Here is a 26524-nt window from a genome sequence, read left to right as displayed (position 1 = left end):
TAACTACTACAACAACTCAACAGATATCCCTGCCCAAATTAGAAATAATGGATGTGCACGAAGATGAGCAGAATAGTAATGGCCCTAAAGTCAATGATTATGGAGATGACTCTATAGATGTTTCATATAAAAACTATGGAAAATATAATACATCAGATGATAAAATCGCTGAAGATAAAAACCCTGCAAAGTCTGATATCTCATCTTCTCGTGAACATAAATGTGAACTATGTTGTAGTTCATTTAGAGAATCTAAAAATCTACAGAAACATATGAGACATAAACATCCTTCGTCTGTAAATGCCGTTTATAGCTGCGAAATTTGTAATCAAAAATTTACCTCACCACCAGGTCTAGATAAGCATTATAACCGGATGCATCCTTCCTCTCAAATACCTACAAAACATAATTGTGAACTATGTAATAGTTCTTTTACAGAAGATAAAAGTCTTCGGACACATATAAATTTGTAATCACAGATTTACCACACAAGCCAGTCTTAATTCGCATTCTATCCGAAAGCATCCCACTCAAATACCTGCTGAGTATAAATGTGAAATATGTGGTAGCGGTTTTATAAAATTTTGGAGACTCCAGGCACATATAAGAAATAGACATCCTTCGTGTAAAGATACAAATTATATATGCGAAATTTGTAATCAATGCTTTACCACAGAGACAGGTCGTTATAAGCATTCTACCCGGATGCATCCAGAAGCTCAATCCACTCAAATACGTGCTAAATATAATTGTGAACTATGCAATACTTCTTTTACGGAAGTTGCAAATTTGCGAAGACATATTTCTAATAAACATCCTTTGTCTATAAATGCCGAGTACATCTGCGAAATTTGTAATCAAAGATTTGCCACACAAGCAGGTCTGTATAAGCATTCTTACATGATGCATCCAGGAGCTCATTCCGCCGAACATAAATGTGAAATATGTGGCAAATGTTATATGGAATCAAAAAATCTCCAGTTACATATCAGAAAAAAGCATCCTTTGTCCATAGATACAGAGTATATCTGTAAATTATGTAATGCAAGATATGCCACACAACAAGGCCTTGAAGTACATTCTACCCGGGTACATCGAGGAGCTGATTCCACTCAAATACGTACTAAATATAATTGTGAACTATGTGATGGATCCTATATAAACGAAATAAGTCTTCGGAGTCATATTAGAGAAAAACATCCGTTGTCTATTGATTCAGAGCACAGCTGTGAAATATGTCATAAAAGATTTACCACACAATGTGGCCTTAGTAACCATTTTCTTCGGAAGCATCCAGGAGCTCATTCCACTCAAATACCTGTTAAAAAATATAATTGTGAACTATGTGGTAGCTGCTATACAGACGGTGCTAATCTACGGAGACATAAGAGAAATAAACATCATTTGTCTAAAGAATCTATGGCATAGTTTAGTTTATGGTGGTCGAAATGTCGAAAACAATATCCAGGTTTCTACCTAAGGAAATATCCGATCTAACGGAACATATTTGAGTCTGGCATGTCGACGCGAAAGAAGAATTACTAAAAAAATATCCACAATAAAATATAAAGATTGATTTTGAGTTTTGTGAAAGTCCCTCAAATATCTAATGCAAATTTTGTTAGATTTAAACGTTTGTAAAACTTTTGAAATTAATAAAAAGAAGACAAATAAATGCAAAACATGAACAAATTCTATTATCATTAGAGAGTATTACTTTACTTACAGTGGGTGTCACTGAAAATGATGCAACCTGAAATAAAAATAATTAAATGTTGTTACAAAAACTTAAAAAAAAATAATAATAAAACTTAAAATAATTACATATGTAATTTTTGTTTCTATTTTACAGCCCTGAAGAAATTCTAGAAAAATCTTATTTTAAAAAATTGAAAAGTAAGACATACAAAGTAAAGATGTCGGAAAATGTTTCCATAAAAACTGAACCCATTGCCAATGATTATGATCACGAAAATTTCAACAATGTTACACATACACTAAGCTACAATGCAACAAAACTTGAACATTTTACAACTATGGGAAATGTTATTGGAGAAGATGAACTCGACTTGGATAAAATGGCAGAATTTTTACCAGAGAATGTCGATATATCCACAATAGGTATAATCAAAGAAGAGGAAGTGGATGAAATGGACGAATTTTTACCAGATGATTCACATAGTACCTATACAGCGTCATCACCTACATTAAAATCTGATGATCGTGCGGAAGTTATTACACATGACGAAGTACACCAACAACATGTTACACCACAACTTCTAACTGCTACAACAACTCAGCAGATGTCCTTACCCAAATTAGAAATAATGGATGTACACGAAGATGAGCATAATAGTAATGACCCTGAAGCCAATGATAGTGAAGAGGGCTCTTTGGAAGTTTCCATAGTTTCAAATAAAAAAGTTGGAAAATATAAATGTAAAACATGTGGTAAACGCTATGATCAATCTAAGAGTCTTCTGGAACATGTACGATTGAAACATCCTTCGCATACAGAGTATATCTGCGAAATATGTCAAAAAATATTTACCACACAACATGGCCTTAATAGGCACTCTACTTGGACACATCCAGATGCTGATGCCACTCAAGCACATACCAAACATAAATGTGAACAATGTGATAGATCTTATGTCAACGAAAAGAGTCTACAAAGACATATGAGAAACGACCACTGTTTGGGTATTGATAAAGAGTATATCTGCGAAATATGTAATCAACGATTTACCACAAAAAAGGGACTTGTTGTACATTTGTACAAGACTCATCCAGCAGAATATCATTCCATTCAAACACGTGCTAAACACAAATGTGAACTATGTGATAGTTCTTATGGAGAAGTTGCAGATCTACGGAGACATATAAGAAAGAGACATCCTTCGTCTTTAGATACCGAGTATATCTGTGAAATATGTAATCAAAGATTTACCACACCAAGAGGTCTTAAAAAACATTATTACTGGATGCATCAAGGTGCCCATTCCACTCAAATACCTATTGAACATAATGATAAACAAAGTGATAATTCTTCATGAGTAACACTACACACTTTTTGTAGATGGTAATTAGAAAGGATGTCACTTGGTTTGCTCTCACAGTGTTTCGCATTGGAAGAAAATGTTTAAAGAAAAAATTAAAAAAAGGCCGGTTGTGTTTGTCGTTACATTTTGATACTTTTTAATAGTTTGAAAAGAGAATTCATTAAATATAATAAAAAAATACAAACGTATGCACCTATGTGAGTGTGTAAATATGAACTTAACTTTTGTATTAATAAATAACAGATAATTATCTAATAAGTAAAATAAATTAAAGCAATACAAATCATTATGTGTGTTTCCGTACTTTTTTAATGGTAAAAGTAGTAACGGAGAGAACTGTGAGAAGGCGATACACATACAATACATATGGTAAAAAATGTTTAAAGTGGTAAAAATTGTAAAAACGCTTTAGTTCTGGAACGCAACTATTATTAGCTGCATAGACAATTGGTCTGTTCCCGTACTACACATTTCTACACATTTTTACTCCGATAACCGATTTTTCCTTTATGTTATCGAAAAAAATAGTAAAAATGTGTAGAAATGTGCAGTACTGGAACAGACCAAATGTGAAGGAAAGAGTAATGCTTGGTTTACATTTATGAATTCAACTCGATTTCATCTGCCAATTCCTTTGCGTATACGTCAAATGAGAACTCATCTGAAATCCATTCGATTTCATTTGACGTTTAAGCAATGGAATTGACAGTTGAAGTCGAGTGGATTTTGTAAATGTAAACCAAGCATAAGTCTTAGAGATGAAATACTAAAGGAATCTGGCACCTTCCAGTATGGTTGCCATATTGGACTTGGACGTTTTTGACCGTGAAAAAGAGCTTCAAATTGTCTTAAAAAATCACGAAATTTATATAAAAATCAAATGATGTTACAAAAACATAAAAAGAATTACATATGTAATTTTTGTTTCTATTTTACAGCCCTAAAATACGTTGTAGTAAGATCTTGTTTTCCTTAATTGAAAAGAACGATATTCAAAGTAAAGATGTCGGAAAATATTTCCATAAAAAAGATTATAAACAGAAAATTTCAACAATGATGTACATACACTGAGCTACGAGGGCGGTTCGGAAACTTCTTTGCCTATAATGAAAGAGAATAGTTAGTTTTTTAAAAATATTTTTATTTTTCAATATAATCTCCTGAAGCTTCAAGGAGTTGAAGAAGAAGTTGCCAGATCGAAACAAAATTTAACATGTGTTCATAACAGAGATGGAAGATTCCAAAACACTTAAATTTTTTCTGTTTATACCGCGCGTTTTGTGCTAGGCTAAGAAGTTTCCGAACTGCCATCGTAAGAGAGAACTGTGAAAATGAGTTACACATACAATACATGTGGTAAAAATGTTTAAAAATTGTAAAAACATTTTAGTTCTGGAAAGCAACTATTAATAGCTGCATAGACAAACAGCCAGTTTCTGTATGTCGAAAGAAGAATGTGTGCGAATGAAACACGCCCGAACTTTAGTTTTGGGAATAATTTTTCCTTTGCTTTTGTTTCAAAGCAAAAAAACAAATTTGAAAAACACACAAGAGTTTGGACGTGTTTCTTTCGCACACATTCTTCTTTCGACATACAGAAGCAGGCGGAAAGTCAAGGAAAGAGTAATGCATGGTTTACATTTACGAATTCCACTCGATTCCAACTGCCAATTCCTTTGCGTATACGTCAAATGAGAACTCATCCGAAATCCATTGGGTTTCATTTGACCTTTAAGCAACGGAAGTGACATTTGAAGTCATATCAGTTGAAGTTGCCATATTGGACTTGGACGATTTTGACCGTGAAAAAAGGGGCTTCAAATTCTCTTAAAAAATTACGAAATTAATATAAAATATCAAATGATGTTACAAAAACATAAAAATAATTACATATGTAATTTTTGTTTCTATTTTACAGACCTCAAATACGTTGTAGTAAGATCTTGTTTTCCTTAATTGAAAAGAACGATATTTAATGTAAAGATGTCGGAAAATATTTCCATAAAAACTGAACCCTTTGCCAAAGATTATAAACAGAAAATGTTCAACAATGATGTATATACACTACAATACAACAAAACTTGAAAATTTTACATATGTTTATTCTAAATGATAATAAAAAAGATTAAATGGAAGAATTTCTACCAGAGAATGTCGAAAAGTCCATTATTGATATAATTAAAAAGGAGGATCCGGATGAAATGGAAGAATTTTTACCGGAGAATTCACCGCCATCACTCAAATCTGATGATCGTACGGAAGTTTTTACTGACGATGTTACACAACAACATTTAAATAGTGCAATAACTCACCAAATATCTTTACCCAAATTAGAAATAATTCATGTGCACACAGATGAGAATGACAGTAAAGGCCCTGACATCAATGGTGATTCATACGCTAACGTCAGTTCCAATAAAGGAAGATCTATTATTTCATATTTCCGGGTTGCTCAAACACCTGCTGAACACAAATGTGAAATCTGTGGTAGATCCTATACAGAATTTACAAATCTACGGAGACATATCAGATATAAACATCCTTTGTCCACAAATGCTGAGTATAGCTGCGGTATTTGTAATCAAAGCTTTACCACACAAACAGGTCTTGATAGGCATTGTTACTGGGCGCATCCAGAATCTCAAACACCAACTGAACATATATTTGAAATATGTGATAGATATTATATAGAATCTAAACATAGCTACGAAATATGTTCGCAAAGTTTTAATACACAAAGAAGTCTGGATAGGCATTCCGATTGGGAACATCGGTTAGCTGCAACACCTACTGAAAACAAATGTGAAATATGTGGTAGATGTTTTGAAGAAGTTGTGACTCATATTAGAGATAAACATTCTTTGTCTATAGATACAGAGTATATCTGCAAAATATGTCATCAAAGATTTAACGGCCAAATAGGACTTGATATGCATTATTTAAAGAAGCATCCAGAAGCTCGCTGCACTCAAATGTCTACTAAACATAGTTGTGGAATATGTGGTAGATGTTATACGAAAGAAAAACGTCTCGGGGCATATATAAGAGATAAACATCCTTTGTCTATAGATACAGATTATATCTGCGAAATATGTCAAAAAAGATATACCACACAAAAACGCCTTGATAAGCATTTTCACATGTCGCATTCAGGAGCTCATTCCACTCAAACACTTGCTAAATATAATTTTGAAATATGTGGTGCATATTATGTAGAAGATCGTAATCTACGGAAACATATGAGAAAGAAACATCCTTCGTTTATAGATACATATGGTCTGTTCCTTTACTTTTGAAAATGGTAAAACTGGCAAAAGTAGCAAAAGTTGTAATCTACTTCCATATGAATTGTATAGTGTCTGAAGTAAAGGAACGCTTTTCGAGTAAAAAGTTGTAAAACTTTAAGATTCTTGCACGTAAAGGAACAGAGCTATAGTATATCTGCGAAATTTTTCATAAGAGGTTTACCACAAAAATTGGCCTTGATTTGCATTGTAAAGGGATGCATTAAACTAAGTTGGCAGTAACACCATAGACTAATTAAGCAGAGACTACGAACGCTCTCATTTTTCATTCTCAACCAGATGTCGCACGAATCGATTTGGGGTCAGTCATCTGACTCAAGCCAGACTGGGGCTAGTCAAATGACTCAACTTCGAAAACAATTTATTTGTTTTTCAACCAATTAGGGTCTTTGTTTGCAAACTTCTCCACTTTAAAATGTACTTTACATATGAAATTAACTATGCCACTCTTTTTGATAGGCATATATTTCGTAAATGTTAATATTTTTAGGAGTTTTTGTTTGAGTGAAACAAGTAGCTGTCACTCAAATCACAAACATGCGTAAGCGACATCTCTTTCGCCGCAGAAAAATGGTGAGAGCCATTCTTTGTCTCTACATTAATTAGTCTATGGTAACACCATAGACTAATTAATGTAGAGACTACGAACGCTCTCATTTTTCATTCTCCACCAGATGTCGCACGAATCGATTTGGGGCTAGTCATCTGACTCAAGCCAGACTGGGGCTAGTCAAATGACTCAACTTCGAAAACAATTTATTTGTTTTTCTACCAATTAGGGTCTCTGTTTGCAAACTTCACTTTACATGTGAAATTAACTATGTCAATCTTTTTGATAGGCATATAGTTCGTAAATGTTTATATTTTTAGGAGTTTTCGTTTGAGTGAAACAAGTAGCTGTCACTCAAACCACAAACATGCGTAAACGACATCTGTCTCGCCGCAGAAAAATGGTGAGAGCCATTCTTTGTCTCTACATTAATTAGTCTATGGTAACACGCGTCGAATCTGCAGCAACGACTTTACAGAATGGACTTTCGAATTATGTCTACAGAGCGAGTGTAGGCTGATAGGATGATCTTTTATCGACATACAAAGATTTAATTTGATTTATGACGTGATAAAATCCATTTTTTACAGAATGGACTTTCGAATTATGTCTACAGAGCGAGTGTAGGCTGATAGGATGATCTTTTATCGACATACAAAGATTTAATTTGATTTATGACGTGATAAAATCCATTTTTTTGCAAAGTGATCGTATGTCAAACTTTCGGAGGGTAAAAACTGTCAAACTTTCAAAAAAAATTTTCAAATGGTGTCTTGGCTGCAAACTTTTGTATATCCCCTCGTGTATATCAAAACGTGAACCGATATAGCCCATTTTAATACCAAACATTGAAGGAGTAATATAAAAATAAATAAATAAATATGTAAAAATAAAAAAATAAGTATAAACATATATATTCTAAATTATAAAGCTGTGCGAGGTTTACGTATTTTTTAATTAAAACCAAGGCACGTTTATAAAAAGTAACAAAACATATATAGATGCTATGTTCCAGAACCTGCAAGAAGCTACTACTTTTTACTACGATAACAATTGGAAAAAATAGTAAAAATTAGTAGATTCTTGCAGTACTGGTACAGACCAATATTTGGTTCGAATGAAATACAAGAACTGAGAATTATAATTTCAAAAAGAAAAAAGTATTTTTCTGGCAATTTATAATTCAAAGAAGAGGTGATGTAAATTTTAAAAGTACAAACATTGTAAAGTATGCACCTATGCGAGCTGTATATTGATTTCAACAGACAGACGGACATCGTTATTTTATAAATTTGATTATACCCCTCATAGTATAAAAAATTGTTTATATTAAACATTTGTTGGTAACTTTTTGGCAACATTTTCGGAAAATTTTGGTAGACATTATTTTTGCTCAGTGGCAACAGTGGCCTGAACAATAATGTTTGTTCAGATTTGTGCGTCTCTCTCTCACTTCACTTTTGACAACTCAAAACTTGGGTCTCTTGTTAAAACGACAACAGAATTTAGTTTAAACGGCACCATTCTTCACTTCGTATCTGCGCGTTATTTACTTTTAATTTTTTTGTTGAAATTTATAACGAAGTATAATAAATTAATAATAAATAAGTGTTATTAAACAATATTCGTCACCTCATATTCAAGGTATATTTAGTACATTATATTAGCATAGACTAATTAATGTAGAGACAAAGAATGGCTCTCACCATTTTTCTGCGGCGAAAGAGATGTCGCTTACGCATGTTTGTGATTTGAGTGACAGCTACTTGTTTCACTCAAACAAAAACTCCTAAAAATATTAACATTTACGAAATATATGCCTATCAAAAAGAGTGGCATAGTTAATTTCATATGTAAAGTACATTTTAAAGTGGAGAAGTTTGCAAACAAAGACCCTAATTGGTTGAAAAACAAATAAATTGTTTTCGAAGTTGAGTCATTTGACTAGCCCCAGTCTGGCTTGAGTCAGATGACTGACCCCAAATCGATTCGTGCGACATCTGGTTGAGAATGAAAAATGAGAGCGTTCGTAGTCTCTGCTTAATTAGTCTATGATATTAGTGTGTTACCCTTTAAAAGAGGAAGTGTTTGTCAATGATACATATGTGAAATGTCAAAACACCACTGTTTGATTGTGGATGGTAATGAGAGCGAGCGCCATTTAGATTGCTCTCACAGTGTTTCACATTGGGAGAAATTGTTTGAAGAAAAAATTAAAACAAAAACGGCGGTTTTGTTTGTCATACGTTTTAATCATTCCCGCTTGTTCGAGAAGTAGCAAATGCCCCGAGAAAAGTAGAAATAGTCACTTATTGGATACTGGTAATGCACATGGTAATGAATTGGCTACCTTCCGCATTACCGATCGCCAGTAAAGTATCCAGTAAGCTTCTCTCACATGTTTTTATTCTCTTTTATTCCTCTTACAGTCTTTTAATTTCATCAGTCATTTCGCGAAATTGGAAGTTTAAGTGATTTTTAAAAGTGTTTAAGTGAAGTAAAAAGGTAAAATGATAAGCAAAAGACATCTGAAAAGACTTAAAAAAAAAAGCAAAAACATAAAAAAAAGTGGAACAGTAGTGGGATTCTGTAACTCATTTTAGCTGTTATCGATAATTGTCGGTAAAATTAAAATGGTTAAAAATTCGATAATTAACGAAATTTTTCGGTAAGTTAACGATGAATAAAAAGTAGTCGCTAGCCTCTACCGAAACAAACAGTGAGGCCAACTTTTCTTTATGTTTTTAGTCATAATTTTGCGATTTAATTTTACCGATTTTTGTCGGTAACAGCAAAAATGAGTTACAGAATCCCACTACAGGAATGTATGGAAAGCGAAGGAAATATTGTTTTTCAAACAACAAATGTGAAAACTGCAGAAAAAATAAATGTGGATGATTCGGAAGAAATGGGTTGTGAAATAACCAACAGTGAGAATTGTCTAGAACGCTAATGTTCTAATCTTATGCTAAGTTTACATTTACGAAATCCACTCGATTTCAACTGTCAATTCCATAGCTCAAACGTCAAATGAAATCTCATCTGAAATCCATTGGATTTCATTTGACGTTTAACCTATGGATTTGGCAGTTGAAATCGAGTGGATTTCGTAAATGTAAACCAAGCATAAGCCAGAAATTAAAAGAGTGGAGTATTACACATAGAGTTTCTCGGAATTGTTCTAAAAATTTAATTAATATTCTTCAAGGTGAAGATTTAGTTGTAACACCATTCTACAAATTTCTTCATCCTATAACCCCTGTTATAGAAAATATTTGTGGAGGATTTTATATGCATTTGGGCATACTATCCCATTTATAGAAACTTTCTCAAGTAATTGAACTTCCCCAAAAGATTGTTATTGACGTAAATACCGACGGTTTACTCCTTTTTAAAAGTTCGAGAATACAACATTGGCCGATTTTATTAAGAGCAATTAATATTAAAAGCGTTTTACATTGAAGTCGAAGAACTCATTAAAATAACAAAGCCGCATGAAATAACCATAATCCAAGGCGATTTCAATGCAAAGGTAGGAAGCGATATAGTTGCAGGAGTAAAAGGAATATATGGCCTAGGAGATAGAAATGAAAGAGGTGACAGACTCATCGAATTTTGCCAGGAATTTAAAATGAAAATTACCAATACTCTGTTCACCCTGCCGCCAAGAAGGTTATATACTTGGAAATCCCCCCAAGATAGAGTCGGCAATGTGATAAGGAACCAAATAGATTTCATACTTATAAACAGGCGACACTGCTCGTCTGTAAGAAAGGTCACAACATACCCTAGCGCAGATGTACCATCTGACCACAATCTCCTGATGGCAAAAATGCACATAAAACTAGCACGCCAGTCAAATAAAGCACGAAATCGAAAAATTGACATCGGAAAACTCGAAAATCCTATAATAAGGTCTGACGTTTCTTCTCAAGTCAACACAGAATTAATCAATATCAACAGGAATGACGTGGAAAATATATGGAACAGTGTGAAGACCACAATCAATTCAATTGCACGTAACACGCTTGGAAACTACACAAAACCAAAGAGTAAAAGTTGGATGACTGAAGAGATACTTCAACTGATGGATGAGCGTAGAAAATACAAAAATAGTAACTACGAGATGTATTGGGAAATCAACAGGGAAATTCAAAGGGAAGTGCGTATAGCCAAAAATAACCACCTGAACAGTCAATGCCAAGAAATTGAACGACTGATGACACTGCACGACGACTTCCAGATACACAAAAAAATTAAAGAAGCAGCCGGCATTTACAGAAATACCAATTCATCAGTCCTTTACAACAATAATAATGAACCCGTTTTTGAAACTGCTGAGAAGAAAGATATCTGGAAAGAATACATACAAAACTTATTCAGAGACTCTACCAGATCGGATTATGACAACCGGATATCACACCAAATGACAGGCGAGGCAATCACAAACAATGAAGTTGAAGATGCATTAAAATCCCTCCGAGAACGAAAAGCCACGGGTCCTGACGAAATACCTGCCGAAATACTAAAAATGATAAATGGTGACAATGTTGACCTGCTAACAAAACTATTTAACCACATATATGACACAGGACAATACCCCCAGGATTGGCTGAAGTCCACATTTATAACCATCCCAAAAAAATCTCACCCGAAAAGATGCAACGACTACCGACTTATCAGCCTAATGAGCCATGCCCTAAAAATCTTCCTTAAAATTATACATAAACGGATATATGAAAAATGCGAAAGGGAAATGGGTGAAACACAATTTGGCTTCAAAGAAGCAAAAGGAACGCGTGAAGCACTATTCTGCGTTCAAGTGTTGGTTCAAAAATGTAGAGATGTCAATAAGGATATATTTATGTGCTTTATAGACTACGAGAAAGCATTTGACACCGTACAGCATGACAAGCTCATGGATATTCTGGCGTCAATTGGAATAAGCGAGAAAGAAATTAGATGCATTAAAAGTCTGTATTGGCATCAAAGTGCACATGTTAATATCGATGGAGAAATTACGGAAGAAATATCTATATCCAAAGGAGTAAGACAGGGCTGTACACTGTCCCCACTATTGTTTAATATTTATTCCGAAAAAATATTCAAGGAATCAGTTAACAACGTCCAAGAAGGAGTCCTAATAAATAATGAATACGTAAACAATATCAGATACGCTGACGATACTACCCTAATAGCAGACAGCTTATCGGGTCTACAAAACCTTGTCACAAGACTAACTGCGTGTAGTGAAACATATGGGTTAAGATTAAACACCAATAAAACAAAATATATGATAATAAGCAAGAAAAATAATTTTGAAAACATGAATATAACAATTCATAACACTCCACTCGAGAGAGTGTCGAGCTTCAAATATCTCGGGTTTTCAATAAATGATCAGTGGGATAACTCCAAAGAAATTAAATGCCGGATAGAAATGGCAAGAGACACCTTTCACAAATACAAAAGAGTATTAACAAGCCATGATAGTAACATTGCAACAAAGACAAGGTTCATAAAGGCCTACATATGGCCAGTTTTGTTATATTCTGTGGAAGTATGGACTTTAAAAGCAATAGATGTCAAGCGCTTAGAAGCCTTCGAAATGTGGATATATCGAAGAATTCTTAAAATACCGTGGATAGCTCACGTATCAAATGACGAAGTTCTACGAAGATTGAATAAAACAAGAGAACTCTTCGATCACATAAAAAGGAGAAAAATTTCATATCTCGGACACATAATGCGAAACCCAAAATACCGCATCCTGCAAAGAATTCTACAAGCCAAAATAGAAGGTAAACGCAGCAGAGGAAGACAAGAGATGTCCTGGCTTCAAAATATTCAACAATGGACGGAATTTCGAAATGCAGAAAATTTAATAAGTGTCGCAAGAAACAGAGATTTATATTCATATTTTATCAATAATATATAAAGAAAATTATACATGAAATGTAATATGGTCGCTAACATTCGAATATCGAATATGCAATAAAGAAGAAGAATATTAAAAGTCAGCCAATTATTCCAGTGGGATTTTTTTTGGGCAAAAGTAAACCAACCTGTAGTGACACGTTTTTACAAAAATTAGTTGATGAGTTATCCTTTTATTTGAAAAATGGAATACAAATTGACGAGAAGTTTCGAAATTAGGGCAATTCTCTGTGACGGTCCAGCACGAGCTTTTATTACAGGAACTCCATCACATACCTCCTGCCACGGTTGCGCCAAATGCACACAAATTGCAAAAAAAGGAATGGTGTTCTCACTTATATCGTTACGCCTGGAACACTTATTGCAGATGAGGATTTCCGTTAAAAAAATCTTTTAATATTTACATATTCCATTTCAGAAGCTGTTTCGCGGTATGAAAACTTGAGTGGTTCAGGGGAAGACGCAAATCAATGCAGAGGCAAAAGAAGCGATTATTCAAAAGAAATAGTGTTCCAAAATCAGCAAACAAAAATTAAAATGTTTGTTAATCCTTTCTTTCAAAATGAATTAATATTTTTTAAGTTACCAAACTGAACATGAAATTATTTAATTTTATTATTATTACAATTTATTTTTATAAAATAAATATAAAAAGTATACTATGTATGCATATTATAAATCTAAAAATGGACTATAAATTTCACTACATACACGTAAGTAGTTATTTTACTGGATCCTGGTCACTAGTTATTTAGAATGATACTTCGGACTAGATATTTCACCTGTCACAAAATTCTAGCTATGTGGTATGCTACGTCGGACTATCGAAATAGGTGGCTATTGGTAATGCAGAGTGTAGACAATTGTCTACCTCCAATGACATCCCCATATTAAATTCTACAGTTCAAAGCATGGCGAGTAGATTTGAGAGTAACTAGTGGTGGTTACCAAAAGACCAGAGAAATAGCTAGTTCGTAACTAGTCCTTGGAACAAGCGGGAATTTTGAACAGCTTGAAAAGAGAATTCACCAAATAGAAAAAAACAAACCTAACTTTTTATTAATAAATAAAATATGATTATTAAATTAAAACATAAAATAGCTACATACACAAAGTGAAGGAAAAGCAAGTCCTTGAGGGGAAATATAAAAAATTTATAATTAAATGAATTCGGCACAGTCGCATAGGGTTGCCATACTGTACTTAGACGATTTTGCCCGTGAAAATAAATAAAAAAGATTTGCAAAAGTCTTAAAAATATTTCGAAATTAATATAGAAAATTAAATGTTGTTAATGAAAAACCGAATAAACTTAAAACTAATTACGTATGGAATTTTTGTCTCTATTTTACAGCCCTGAATAAATTCCAGCAAAATCGTTTGATCCTAAGCAAAGATGTCGCAAAATATTTCCATAAAAACGGAACCCCTAGCCAATGATTATAAACAGGAAGATTCTAACAGTGATACAAATACGCTAAGCTACAATACAATAAAATTAGAAAATTTTACAAATACGGGAAATGATGTTAAAAAAGATAAACTAGACTTGGATAAAACAGAAGAATTTTTACCAGAGAATGATGAATCTACAATTGATACAATTAAAGAAGAGGACGTAGATGAAATGGACGAATTTTTACCAGAAGATCCTCCAAGCAAAGAGTATGTGGATAAAATGGACGAATTTTTACCAGAGAATGTCGATAAATCCACAATTGATATAATCAAAGAAAAGGACAATGAAATGGACGAATTTTTGCTAGAGGATTCACCTAGCATCTACTCGCCGTCATCACTCACATGGAAATCTGATGATTGTACGGAAGCAATTACACATGATGAAGTACAACAGCAACGTCTAAAAACAATTCAACAGATATCCTTGCCCAAATTAGAAATAATGGATGTGCACGAAGATGAGCAGAATAGTAATGGCCGTGAAGCCAATGCCGATGAAGAGCGCTCTTGTGAAGTTTCCATGGTTTCAAATAAAAAAGTTGGAAAATATAAATGTGAAATATGTGGTCGATGTTATAGACAATCTAGAGCTCTTGTTGTACATATAAGAATGAAACATCCTTCGCATCCAGAGTTTATCTGCGAAATATGTCAAACAAGATTTACCACACAACATGGCCTTACTAGGCATTCCATTTTGAAGCATCCTGGAGCTGATTCTATTCAAACACGTACAAAACATAAATGTGAACTATGTGATAGATCTTATATAAACGAAAAAAGTCTACGAAAACATATGAGAGAAAAGCACATTTTGGCTAATGATACAAAATATATATGCGAAAAATGTGATATACGATTTGCCACAAAAATGGGACTTGTTGTGCATTCTTCCAAGATGCATCTATCGGAGGATCATTCCACTCAAACACGTACTAAACATAAATGTGAACTATGTGATAGTTCTTATACAGAATATAAACATCTCCGGGCACACATAATAGCGAAACATCCTTCGTCTATAGATGCAGATTATATCTGCGAAATATGTCATAAAAGATTTGCCACACAAAAAGGCCTTGATAAGCATGATCACGTGTCGCATCCAGGAGCTAGTTCCACTCAAACATCTGCTAAATATAATTGTGAAATATGTGGTAGATGTTATACAGATGATATACGTACTCTACGCAAACATATGAGAATTAAACATCCCTTATCAATAGATACAGAGCATATCTGTGAAATATGCAATCTACGATTTACCACAAAATTTGGCCTTTATAGGCATTGTAAAAGTAAGCATTAAACTAAGTTGGTAGTACCACGCGCTGAATCTACAGCAACGTCTTTATAGAATGGACTTACGAATTATGTTTGAGCAGAATGTTCAATGAGACGCGGAAGTTTCTCATTCATACACGGATAAGATTTCTCATAAAACATTGGAAAATCTGAAATGTATACATCAAATAAAAATGTTAATTAAAATTATCCAAGTGTTTTCATTTCTCATTTTTGGAGTTACCGACAAAAATCGGTAGGATTAAAACGCAAAATTATGGATCCGTTAGTCATTATGTAACCCACTACAAAGTAATGTATACAAAAATAACTACTTATATTTATCATTACTAATTAATGAGTACGGTGGCACAGAGCTTGAGTGTCCGACTACAAATCCGAGGGTTGTGTGTTCTACGCTCACCGCCGGCCGTGTGTTTTTTTAATTAATTTCTCGTTGGAAGTCGAGCTTAATGATCAATAATGCTTCTGAAAAAGGAAATCCGACGACTTGAACATGACATGTTTCGCCTTTGGTAAAGAAGGCTCCTCAGACATATCGGATGTGGGACGGCTTCGCTATCATCTAATTTTTACTCTTTCAAATGCAGTTCGTTCCTTTTTTTAAACAGAACAGTTGGTGGCGCACAAGTAAGTCATTAAACAACCCTTAATGTTCGTGTGTGTTGCCGAGTGCGTAGTGGGTTGGGCTACAAGGTGAAATCCGGTGAAATCCAAATCAAATCCAGTAAAAAAAGTAAAATAAAAAATATGAAGTGTGTTGAAATTGAAAACAAATTCCACATCAACTGTTCTAAAAATAAAAAATATAATATTTTAACTTATAGCTTATTTTTCAACTTCCAGTGGCCATGAAATAACCAGTTATTCTAGTGGTTATGTTGGTCATAGAATAACTAGTTATTCCGTGCGACATGCCCTTGTTAAAATTATGGTTTAGTAGGGGCTTTTGTAAGTAGTTACGACTACCAAAAAGTGCTATAAAAATCCATTATTTTGGGAGGACTTTTGTAGGCTGGGTAGATGAGAAAAAACCAAAAAACAAGAAAAAATCGCTGTAAGGATTTTTAAATAAATCGTGGTCAAAGTTCACATTTTTAGGTTTATTTTCGCGATTTTGCATGGAAACCACAAGTCCCATCGAAATGGAAGTAAGAAAAATGTTATAGCTGTGAAAATTCTCTAGAGGATTGACCTTTATGATTTGTTACCAGGTTGTACCACTTTTGAGTTAAAGAAGCTAGCTCAGTATACAATTTTTGTTAGGGTTTCGCGATTTTGCTTGAATACGGCAAGTCTTATCGATATGGGACCTGACAAAATCTTATAGCTGTGATAATGTTCTACAAGACTGGCTTAGGTAATTTTTCCTAGGTTGTACCATTTTTTAAATATATCAGTTTAAATTGGGAAATTGCAGACATGACATTGTTTTATAAGGAAGCGATACAGTCAGTGAATTGTTCCTATTTGAACTTCTACCCAGCAAAAATTCGGATCCATTAGTCATTACGTAACCCATTACAAAGTAATGTAAACAAGCTTCTTTTCCCATTACAAGTAATCTGAAAAGTAATGGGATACTTCTTAAAAAAATTACAAGGCAAACCTACTTACTTTGCTCCTCACTAAGTAATGAGGACGGTGGCACAGTGAGTGTGTGTCCGACTATAAATCCTAGGGTTGTGTGTTCAACGCTCACTGTCGGCACGCGAGTTTTTTTAATTAAAAAATAACAGTTCGTGGTGCACATTTAAGTTCTTAAGCAACCCTTAATGTTCGTGTGCGTGGCATAGCTAGAAATCAGAAGGTTCGTGTGTTCAACTCGCACAGCGAGCGAAATAAAATAAAGTAAAATAAAAAGTAAGAAGTGTGATGAAATTAAAAAAAAATCTCTACATCAACTGTTCTAAAAATAGAATTTTTTTCAGCTTACTTTTCAACTTCTAGTGGCCACAGAATAACTAGTTATTCTAGTGGTCATAAAATAACTACAAAATGAGTGCGACATGCCCTTGTAAAAATAATGGGGAAGAAAAGGGTTTGCGAGTAGTTACGGCTGCCAAAAATCCCTTACAAAACCCATGATTTTGGGAGGACTTTTTTTGCTGGGTATATCTCAAAAATGGTAAAACCCACAAAAATATCATAGAGCCCAATCTTATAGAGAATTTTCCCTACTACAACACTTTCTTTAGTTCCATTTTGATAGGACTTGCGGTTTCCAAGCAAAATCGTGAAAACCTGAAAAAACCCTAAAAGTCGTGAACTTTGACCGCGATTTATTTAAAAAGCGCTCCGGCGATTTTCTTTGCTTTTTAGTTTTGTCTTTAAATTTTGTGTTTTTAATTCCAATAAATTTTACCATCAGCTGGATTGATTCGGGTACCTGTATGATTGTGCCATGCACCCACGGCTGCCAGATTTGACGATCGTTTGATCAAAAATTGATAAATGACAATTTGAATTTATGCTCAAAACTGACGATTTTCAGATATTTTGCTAATAAAAAAATTGGTAAAAACAGTTCAAATACTCTTAGGCCAGAATTCGGCACCTCTTTACTTGCGATGGATTTTATTGGATGGATTTTAAAACGCAAAATAAACCAATTTGTCCTCCTTGAAATCTGTTCATTAGTTTTAGCTTGATGTTATAGCTCATTTAGACTAGCCATAAATCCTCGACTGGATTTAATAAATCCAGTACAAATCTCACTGCATTTAGATCAGCCATGCACACGTCTTTACGAAAAAGTTAACTACAACTCTCTTTCCCATAAAAACCCCAAATTAGTATTCTCTTCTTGTGCACCAATGATTGAGATATACATTTTGGAGGATTTAAATGGCAGTCAGCTGATTTTTGTTCATAGCACAATTACCAAGGTAGATGCATCAGCCCATCTGAACGAATGTGAAATATCTAAAGAATTTTTTGTAAATTAAATTCGTCTCAAAAACCATTGCTCTTTAGTTATCATTAGTAGCATAATGTGCAAACATTTTCAGTATTAAACAATACGTTTGTAATTTGACGTATGTTTTTGAGAAGAATTCAATTTACAAATAATTCTTTTAACGTTTCAAATTCGATCAGACGGGCTGATGCATCTACCTTGGTAATAGGGCTATGAACAAAAATCAGCTGACTGCCATTTAAATCCTCGAAAATGTATATCTAAATCCAATGAGATTTGTACTGGATTTATTAAATCCAGTCGAGGATTTATGACTAGTCTAAATGAGCTATAAAGAGCAAATCGCAGTTTGCCCATCTAATATAAATAAACGAATTATTTTATCGTTTAGACACCGTAAATATTAGTCTTGGTTGATTAAAATCAACTTTGTACATCAAAACAAATTTAATTTTTACGCCTTGTTTACAAATTTTTACATTTTAAATTCAGGGTTATCATGAATATTTTCCTCGGAATTTTCCGCGAGGAAAATAATTTTAAAAAGTGAAATTACTTTAAAATCAGTATTTTAAAAATTTGAAAACTACTTGAATCACTTAATTATGCAATATTCTTGCTGAATTGACAAAAATATTCCCTTTTTGGACTTAAATATGGAAATAAAAAATTATGAAATTGGGGAAAGGGAAAAATTCCGCGCGGAATTTTTATTCATGATAACCCTGATTATTTTTAGTGTAGCAATTCACCAATGCATCTACCTTGTTTCTTGTGCCAGCTTGCAACTTTTTGTATTTTCTAGCAACATGTTGCAAAAAACAGAGTTGTATACGAGGATTTATGCCAGATTTAAAACAAATCCACTCAATATGAGGATTTATTTTTGTATGGGAAATCTGGTAGATTTTGGCTGGATTTAGCAAATAAAACCTGATAATGCGCTAAATCCGGCTAATGATGTCATATCTAAATGGCATATTAACCAGAACTCTATAAATCTGTTAAGAAAATCCGAAGCATAATAAAATAAGACTTATAATAATGGGCGTTAGTTGATTTTAATAATTAATTTTTAGACAATATATTTAGATGCGTATGCAAAGGAATTAAAAAAACGAAACTGAATTCATTTAAAATTAGCAAATTATATAATTGCTCTGCTCCAGAACCTGCAAAAATCTTATCATAAAAAATAGTAAAAACTAGTAGATTCTTGTAGTTCTAGAACAGACCAATGTTCACTAACTTGAATATCAATTTTATGTTTCTTTTTATTAAAAATATATTTAAATATATCTAAATGTGAGTATTTTAATTTTTGACGATTTCATAGAATAGAGTTGACGATTTTTCATAAAAATTATATGGCAGCCCTGCATACACCCCAGTTAATGGTTGCCTCTCTCACAATAGCTCAACATGGTTCTCTTGTTAAAACGACAACAGAACTTAGTTTGAACGGCACCATTCTTCACTTAGTACCTACGCGTTATTTACTTTTATTTTTTTTATTGAAGTTTATAACAAAATATAATAAATTAATAATAAATAAGTGTTATTTAACAATATTCATTCATCAGCTCACATCAAATTCAAGGTACATATGTATATTTATTCGTGTATTTCCGCATTACAAAAAGGCAGTCTTTATGAATGAATGCAAGCATGGGAAATGTCAAAACACCGCAGACTCCTTGTGGATGGTAATGAGAGTGTATGTCACTTGGTTTCCTCTCAAAGTGTTTCACATTGGGGGAAATTGTTTGAAGAAAATATTTAGAAACAACGGCGGTTGTGTTTGTTATTACAGTTTGAAAAGTTTGAAATTCATTGAGAGTATAAAAAAATAATAATTTAAAAAATTAAGCTACAGTATTTTATTTATAAATGTACAAAAAGCTAGAAAATAGTTGTTCGCTTAGCATCAAGTGGTATATTTTTCTTCATGATGGAATCTCTCAAATAAAATGCTTGCCCTTTAATTTTGTCACCATTTTTAATATAAATTCAAGCATTTTATTTGAGAGATTTCATCATGAAGAATATACTATTTGATGCTAAGTGAACAATTATTTTCTAGCTTTTAGTACATTTATAAATAACACACTGCAGCTTAATTTTCTTAATTATTTTTTATTTTTAAGTTTTTTTAGTAAATACAATTTTTTGTCCACAGATAAACCCATAACCACATTTCAGCCAATGTTGGTCGAAAATGTAGAAAAAACCTTAAAATGTCTGAATTGGGGTGGTACCATTATACCTATGTTCACAATTTTTGGTTGGTAAGTGTCTGTACCATTGGGAACTCCATATGCCAAGTTACAGTTATTTCATGTTGCATAATTTTCAGAGGCAGTCACTAATTCTGTCTGGTTACCCCAAAATTTGTACCAATTGTTGCTGGAAGTCGTCTGTTAAGCATAGTACACACTGACCAACAAAACTGACAGTCATCGAGCCATATTTCGTTAATATCAAACCTATCTGAACAATTACTCTCCTAGTCTGTAAATAATACCTTACATAATGCATTTCAAACATTTTCAGCTAAACAAAAGTTTTTATTTGCCAGAAAATTGTCTTAAAAGTACGTTGACTGTCAGTTTTGAATGAAAGTCAGCAAAAGAGAGCGATTCGAGAGAGACATTTTGACAGTTCTTTCACTGAGAGTTTGCAAATTCTTGCTGGACAAATTTCTTCTATCAAGCCCTAGCAATTCTTCTTCTTCTTAAAAACAATCAAACATCTGTTTTTATTTTTTTTGTTGATTTATGTTTGTGAAAATTAAAAACAATTTTATTGTGGAAATAGCAAGCCTAATTGTATTGCTTTTTTGGAGAACAAAGTTGCAAAGTGGGAAAAATCCTTTTTGGGTCATTTTCTTTTCTATTTTTAGTAAAATACAACATTTTTGCTTTCTTCATTGGCGGACAAATTGTTCTGTTTTGGCAAGTCAGCTGATTGCTTGCTGGTTTTTGCTGGAAAGGTGTCTGTTTACTTTTTGCAATTTTCTGGCAAAAGAGAATAAAAACTCCTTACTCTCTGAGAAAGTTCTTGCTGGACAATTCTTGCTGGGAAAGTAAACAGACAGACCTACTGTTTTTTACATGATTCAAATCATTTGCGTTTGTTTTGGGAAGTTTAAAAGTGAGTAAAATTTTAAATATGATTTCAATCATATTGTACTTCATCGGTGGAGTGGCGGATCATAAGCGAGAAACATGATCATTGGTGCAAGAGTCAGAAACTTAAAATGTGTCGAACACAAGTTTTTTTTTAGAGCGAATACAAATTTTGAATTGTCAGTTGACTCAATCAGCTGGACTGTTGCAACTATCTTATTAAATTTGCGTTGACTTTGTATTAATAAATAACAGATGGTTTTAAGGCCCATACCTATATACATCCTTATACTCAGGGCGTGTGTTGTGAAAAAAGTAGAACACATGTATTCTTATGAGAACTACCGAAATAAGTCGAGCGTATACTTTCTGTAAGTTGAAAAAATTTAACTTTGACAGAACCATAGACTAATAAAAAGATAGACGAAGGAATACTCAATTTTGCGCCGTAAACCTACTCAAACACGAAAACTCAAAAAAGTCCGAAGACGATTTTTGCGGAAAATGGCAATATTTTCATGGATATTTTTGTCTGAGGATATTGTTCCCATCAAAAACTAACCCCATGTAGCCTTTTGCCAAAACAAAATATTTATTAACTTGTATTTTTTGGCATTTTATTTTGAGTACCTCTGTAAGCATACTCAATTCGAACATACTCGGTGAGAGCATTCCGTCGTCTATCTTTTTATTAGTCTATGACAGAACGTTATTGTTTGTATGTGTGTGTGCCCAAAAACCCAAAAACCCAACAAAACATGAAACACAATTCATTGCAAAGGAAAATTATTTGTTTTACGAATGAAAACATTTAAATAAGTTTCGGTCGCGGATTTTGTGTTTTAAATGTGATTTTGGACTCAACGTATTTGGGTAATACGTTGTGGTAGGTTGGTGAAATATTTGTGTACGTCCCGTCATTATTTAGGTTTAGCAGTAACTCTCAGCGCGACGTACAAAAATTTTGAAGAAATTTCTATGTTGAAGAAAATATTGTTAAACAAGTACGTGAAAGAATCAATTATAAATCTTTGAGGCCTACATACATAATGTTAAAGAAAAAACCAAAATTTTTGGGAGAAAATACTTGGGGTTTAGTGGACGATTTTGACCGTATAAATTATTTTAAAAAAAATATTAAATTGTCTTAAAAAGATTACGGAATTAATATAACAAATTTAATGTTGTTACCGATAAACCTGAAAAGAATTACATATGTAATTTTTGTTTCTATTTTACAGCCCTAAATAAAATCTAGTAAAATCTTGTTTTCCTAAACTGAAAAGCAAGATATTCAAAGTAAAGATGTCGGAAATTTTTTCCATAAAAATGGAAACCTTTGCCTATGCTTATAAACAGGAAGATTCTAATAGTGATATAAATACGCTAAGCTACAATACAACAAAATTTGAAAATTTTACAAATATGGTAAATGATATTAACGAAGATAAAGCGGAAATGGATGAAATGGAAGAATTTTTACCAGAGAAAGTCAAAGAATCCACAATTGATATAATCAAAGAAGAGGACGTGAATGAAATGGATGAATGTTTACCGGAAGATTCGCCTACCTCAGCGTCATCACACACATGGAAATCCGATGATCGTATGGAATCTATTATCCAAGATATGGCACTACATCAACATGTTACCCAACAACATCTAACTAATACAACAACTCACCAGATATCCTTACCCAAATTAGAAATCATTGATGTGCATACAGATGAGAATGATGGTAAAGGCCTTGAGATCAATGGTGATACAGACACTAACGTCACTGATAATAAAGATAGATGTATTACTTCATCTTCTCGTGCAGCTCAAACACCTGCTGAACATAAATGTGAAATATGTGGTAGATCTTATAGAGAAGAAAGTAATCTACGCAGACATATGAGAAAAAATCATCCTTTGTCTATAGATACAGAGTATATCTGCAAAATTTGCAATCAAAGATATACCACACAACTAGGTCTTGATTTTCATTGTTATCGGATGCATCCAGAAGCTCGAACCCCTAATAAACATAAATGTGAAATATGTGGTAGTTGTTATAGACGATCAAATGCTTTCCTGGAGCATATGAGAATTAAACACCCCTTGTCTATAGATACGGAACATATGTGCAATATTTGTAATCAAAGATTTACCACACAACCAGGTCTTGATAGGCATTCTTACGTGACGCATCCACCACTTGCTGAACATAAATGTGAAATATGTGGTCTTTGTTATAAACTATCATCATCTCTCTCGGAACATATTAGAATGAAACATCCTTCGTCTATAGATGCAGATTATATCTGCGAAATATGTCATAAAAGATTTGCCACACAAAAAGGCCTTGATAAGCATTATCACATAGCGCATCCAGGAGCTAGTTCCACTCAAACATCTGCTAAATATAATTGTGAAATATGTGGTAGATGTTATACAGATGATGTACGTACTCTACGCAAACATATGAGAATTAAACATCCCTTATCAATAGATACAGAGCATATCTGTGAAATATGCAATCTACGATTTACCACAAAAGTTGGCCTTTATAGGCATTGTATAAGTAAGCATTAAACTATGTTGGTAGTACCACGCGCTGAATCTACCGCAACGTCTTTATAGAATGGACTTACCAATTATGTTTGTGTAATGAGACGCGGAAGTTTCTCATTCATTGAACTGATATACACGGATAAGATGCCTCATAAAACATTGGAAAATCTGAAATGTATACATTAAATAAAAATGTTAATTAAAATTATCCAAGAGTTTTCATTTCTCATTTTTGGAGTTACCGACAAAAATCGGTAGGATTAAAACGCAAAATTATGGATCCGTTAGTCATTATGTAACCCACTACAAAGTAATGTATACAAAAATAACTACTTATATTTATCATTACTAATTAATGAGTACGGTGGCACAGAGCTTGAGTGTCCGACTACAAATCCGAGGGTTGTGTGTTCAACGCTCACCGCCGGCCGTGTGTTTTTTTTTAATTAATTTCTCGTTGGAAGTCGAGCTTAATGATCAATAATGCTTCTGAAAAACGAAATCCGACGACCATGTGACATGATATGTTTCGCCTTTGGTAAAGAAGGCTCCTCAGACATATCGGATGTGGGACAGCTTCGCTATCATCTAACTTTTACTCTTTCAAATGCAGTTCGTTCCTTTTTTTTAAACAGAACAGTTGGTGGCGCACAAGTAAGTCATTAAACAACCCTTAATGTTCGTGTGTGTTGCCGAGTGTGTAGTGGGTTGGGCTACAAAGCGGAAGTTCGTGTGTTTAAATCCGGTAAAATCCAAGTCAAATCCAGTAAAAAAAAAATAAAATAAAAAATATAAAGTGTGTTGAAATTGAAAACAAATTCCACCTCAACTGTTCTAAAAAAAGAAAATATAATATTTTAACTTATAGCTTATTTTTCAACTTCCAGTGGCCATGAAATAACTAGTTATTCTAGTGGTTATATTGGTCAAAGAATTACTAGTTATTCAGTTTGACATGCCCCTGTTAAAATGACGGGTTAGTAGGGGGTTTTGTAAGTAGTTACGACTACCAAAAAGTACTATAAAAATCCATTATTTTGGGAGGAATTTTTTACGCTGGGTAGATGAGAAAAAGCCAAAAACAAGAAAAAATCGCTGTAAGGATTTTCAAATAAATCGTGGTCAAAGTTCACATTTTTAGGTTTATTTTCGCGATTTTGCTTGGAAACGGCAAGACCTATCGAAATGGAGGTATAGAAAATGTTATAGCTGTGAAAATTCTCTAGAGGATTGACCATTATGATTTGTTCCCAGGTTGTACTACTTTTGATGTAAAGAAGCTAGCTCAGTATACAATTTTTGTTAGGGTTTCGCGATTTTGCTTGAATACGGCAAGTCTTATCGATATGGGACCTGAGAAAATCTTATAGCTGTGATAATGTTCTACAAGACTGGCTTAGGTACTTTTTCTTAGGTTGTACCATTTATTAAATAAATCAGTTTAAATTGGGAAATTGCAGACATGACATTGTTTTATAAGGAGACGATACAGTCAGTGAATTGTCCCTATTTGAACTTCTATATCTCAAAAATGGTAAAACCCACAAAAATATCATAGAGCCCAATCTTATAGAGAATTTTCTCTACTACAACACTTTCTTTAGTTCCATTTTGATAGGACTTGCGGTTTCCGAGCAAAATCGTGAAAACCTGAAAAAACCCTAAAAATTGTGAACTTTGACCGCGATTTATTTAAAAAGCGCTCCGGCGATTTTCTTTGTTTATTATTTTTGTCTTTTAATTTTGTATTTTTAATTCCAAAAAATTCTTTGACAACTCACACTACCGTCAGCTGGATTGATTCGGGTACCTGTATGATTGTGCCATGCACCCACAGCTGCCAGATTTGACGATCGTTTGATCAAAAATTGATAAATGACGATTTGATTTTTTGTCTAAAAATGAAGACTTTCAGATATTTTGCTAACAAAAAAATTTTAAAAACAGTTCAAATACTCTTAGTTGATTTTAATAATTAATTTTTAGACAATATATTTAGATGCATATGCAAAGGAATTGAAAAACGAAACTGAATTCATTTAAAATAAGCAAATTATATAATTGCTCTGCTCCAGAACCTGCAAAAATCTTATCATAAAAATAGTAAAAACTAGTAGATTCTTTTAGTTCTAGAACAGACCAATGTTCACTAACTTGAATATCCATTTTATGTTTCTTTTAATTAAAAATATATTTAAATATAAGCTTTGTTCCTTTACTTTGTTAATGGTAAGAGTGGTAAAAGAGAAAAGTGTCAAAATTGTTCTCTCATGAACATTTTTACCAGAATAGTAAAGGAA

General features: G+C 33.2%; 4 protein-coding genes across 14 annotated transcripts in view; 3 read left to right on the top strand and 1 right to left on the bottom strand.

Moving 5' to 3' along the window:
- Nucleotides 1–3345, top strand: part of LOC141403825 (uncharacterized) — a 41712-nt gene extending 38367 nt beyond the window's left edge. For both annotated transcript variants that reach the window (XM_073986823.1, XM_073986824.1), the window contains exon 2: nt 1853–3345. In XM_073986823.1, coding sequence (XP_073842924.1) covers nt 1917–3056 — 1140 coding nt within the window. In that variant the 5' untranslated portion in view covers nt 1853–1916 and the 3' untranslated portion in view covers nt 3057–3345. The remainder of the gene's footprint in view (nt 1–1852) is intronic.
- The window catches only part of LOC141403759 (uncharacterized), a 567712-nt gene that overhangs the window by 375557 nt on the left and 165631 nt on the right, over nt 1–26524 (bottom strand). For 4 of the 6 annotated variants that reach the window (XR_012412889.1, XM_073986676.1, XM_073986683.1 and 1 more), the window contains one exon: nt 1727–1753. The exons of the other annotated variants lie outside the window; for them this stretch is intronic. Coding sequence is in view for 1 of the 4 variants with exons in the window: in XM_073986683.1 (XP_073842784.1) it covers nt 1727–1753 (27 nt within the window). In the remaining 3 variants the exon portion in view is untranslated. The remainder of the gene's footprint in view (nt 1–1726; nt 1754–26524) is intronic. 6 annotated transcript variants of the gene reach the window in all.
- Nucleotides 8380–15806, top strand: LOC141403804 (uncharacterized). 2 transcript variants are annotated; one of them, XM_073986784.1, is made up of 2 exons: nt 8380–8561; nt 14209–15806. In XM_073986784.1, exon 2 carries the CDS (start codon nt 14251–14253, stop codon nt 15622–15624), a length of 1374 nt encoding a protein of 457 aa, XP_073842885.1. In that variant the 5' UTR covers nt 8380–8561; nt 14209–14250; the 3' UTR covers nt 15625–15806. The 2 variants fall into 2 exon arrangements, with proteins under 2 accessions (XP_073842885.1, XP_073842886.1); XM_073986785.1 differs by lacking the exon at nt 8380–8561 and adding an exon at nt 9185–9300.
- Nucleotides 20002–24429, top strand: LOC141403819 (uncharacterized). 4 transcript variants are annotated; one of them, XR_012412898.1, is made up of 3 exons: nt 20002–20140; nt 20720–20828; nt 20897–21318. XR_012412898.1 is itself a non-coding variant. In XM_073986813.1 (2 exons), exon 2 carries the CDS (start codon nt 22974–22976, stop codon nt 24243–24245), a length of 1272 nt encoding a protein of 423 aa, XP_073842914.1. In that variant the 5' UTR covers nt 20002–20140; nt 22910–22973; the 3' UTR covers nt 24246–24429. The 4 variants fall into 4 exon arrangements, 1 of the variants encoding a protein (XP_073842914.1); XR_012412899.1 differs by lacking the exon at nt 20002–20140 and adding an exon at nt 20169–20246; XR_012412900.1 differs by lacking the exons at nt 20002–20140; nt 20897–21318 and adding exons at nt 20228–20257; nt 22910–22920.

Source organism: Musca autumnalis, unplaced genomic scaffold, assembly GCF_047663935.1.
Source record: "Musca autumnalis isolate F117 unplaced genomic scaffold, ASM4766393v1 scaffold_4, whole genome shotgun sequence".
NCBI lineage: Eukaryota > Metazoa > Arthropoda > Insecta > Diptera > Muscidae > Musca > Musca autumnalis.
Note: the sequence above shows the minus strand (reverse complement) of the source record. Positions and strands in the feature narration are given on the sequence as shown.

Excerpts from the sequence above, each read along its gene's own strand:
- LOC141403804 (XM_073986784.1), top strand. The coding sequence starts at position 14,251 with ATGTCGCAAAATATTTCCATAAAAACGGAACCCCTAGCCAATGATTAT.
- LOC141403819 (XM_073986813.1), top strand. The coding sequence starts at position 22,974 with ATGTCGGAAATTTTTTCCATAAAAATGGAAACCTTTGCCTATGCTTAT.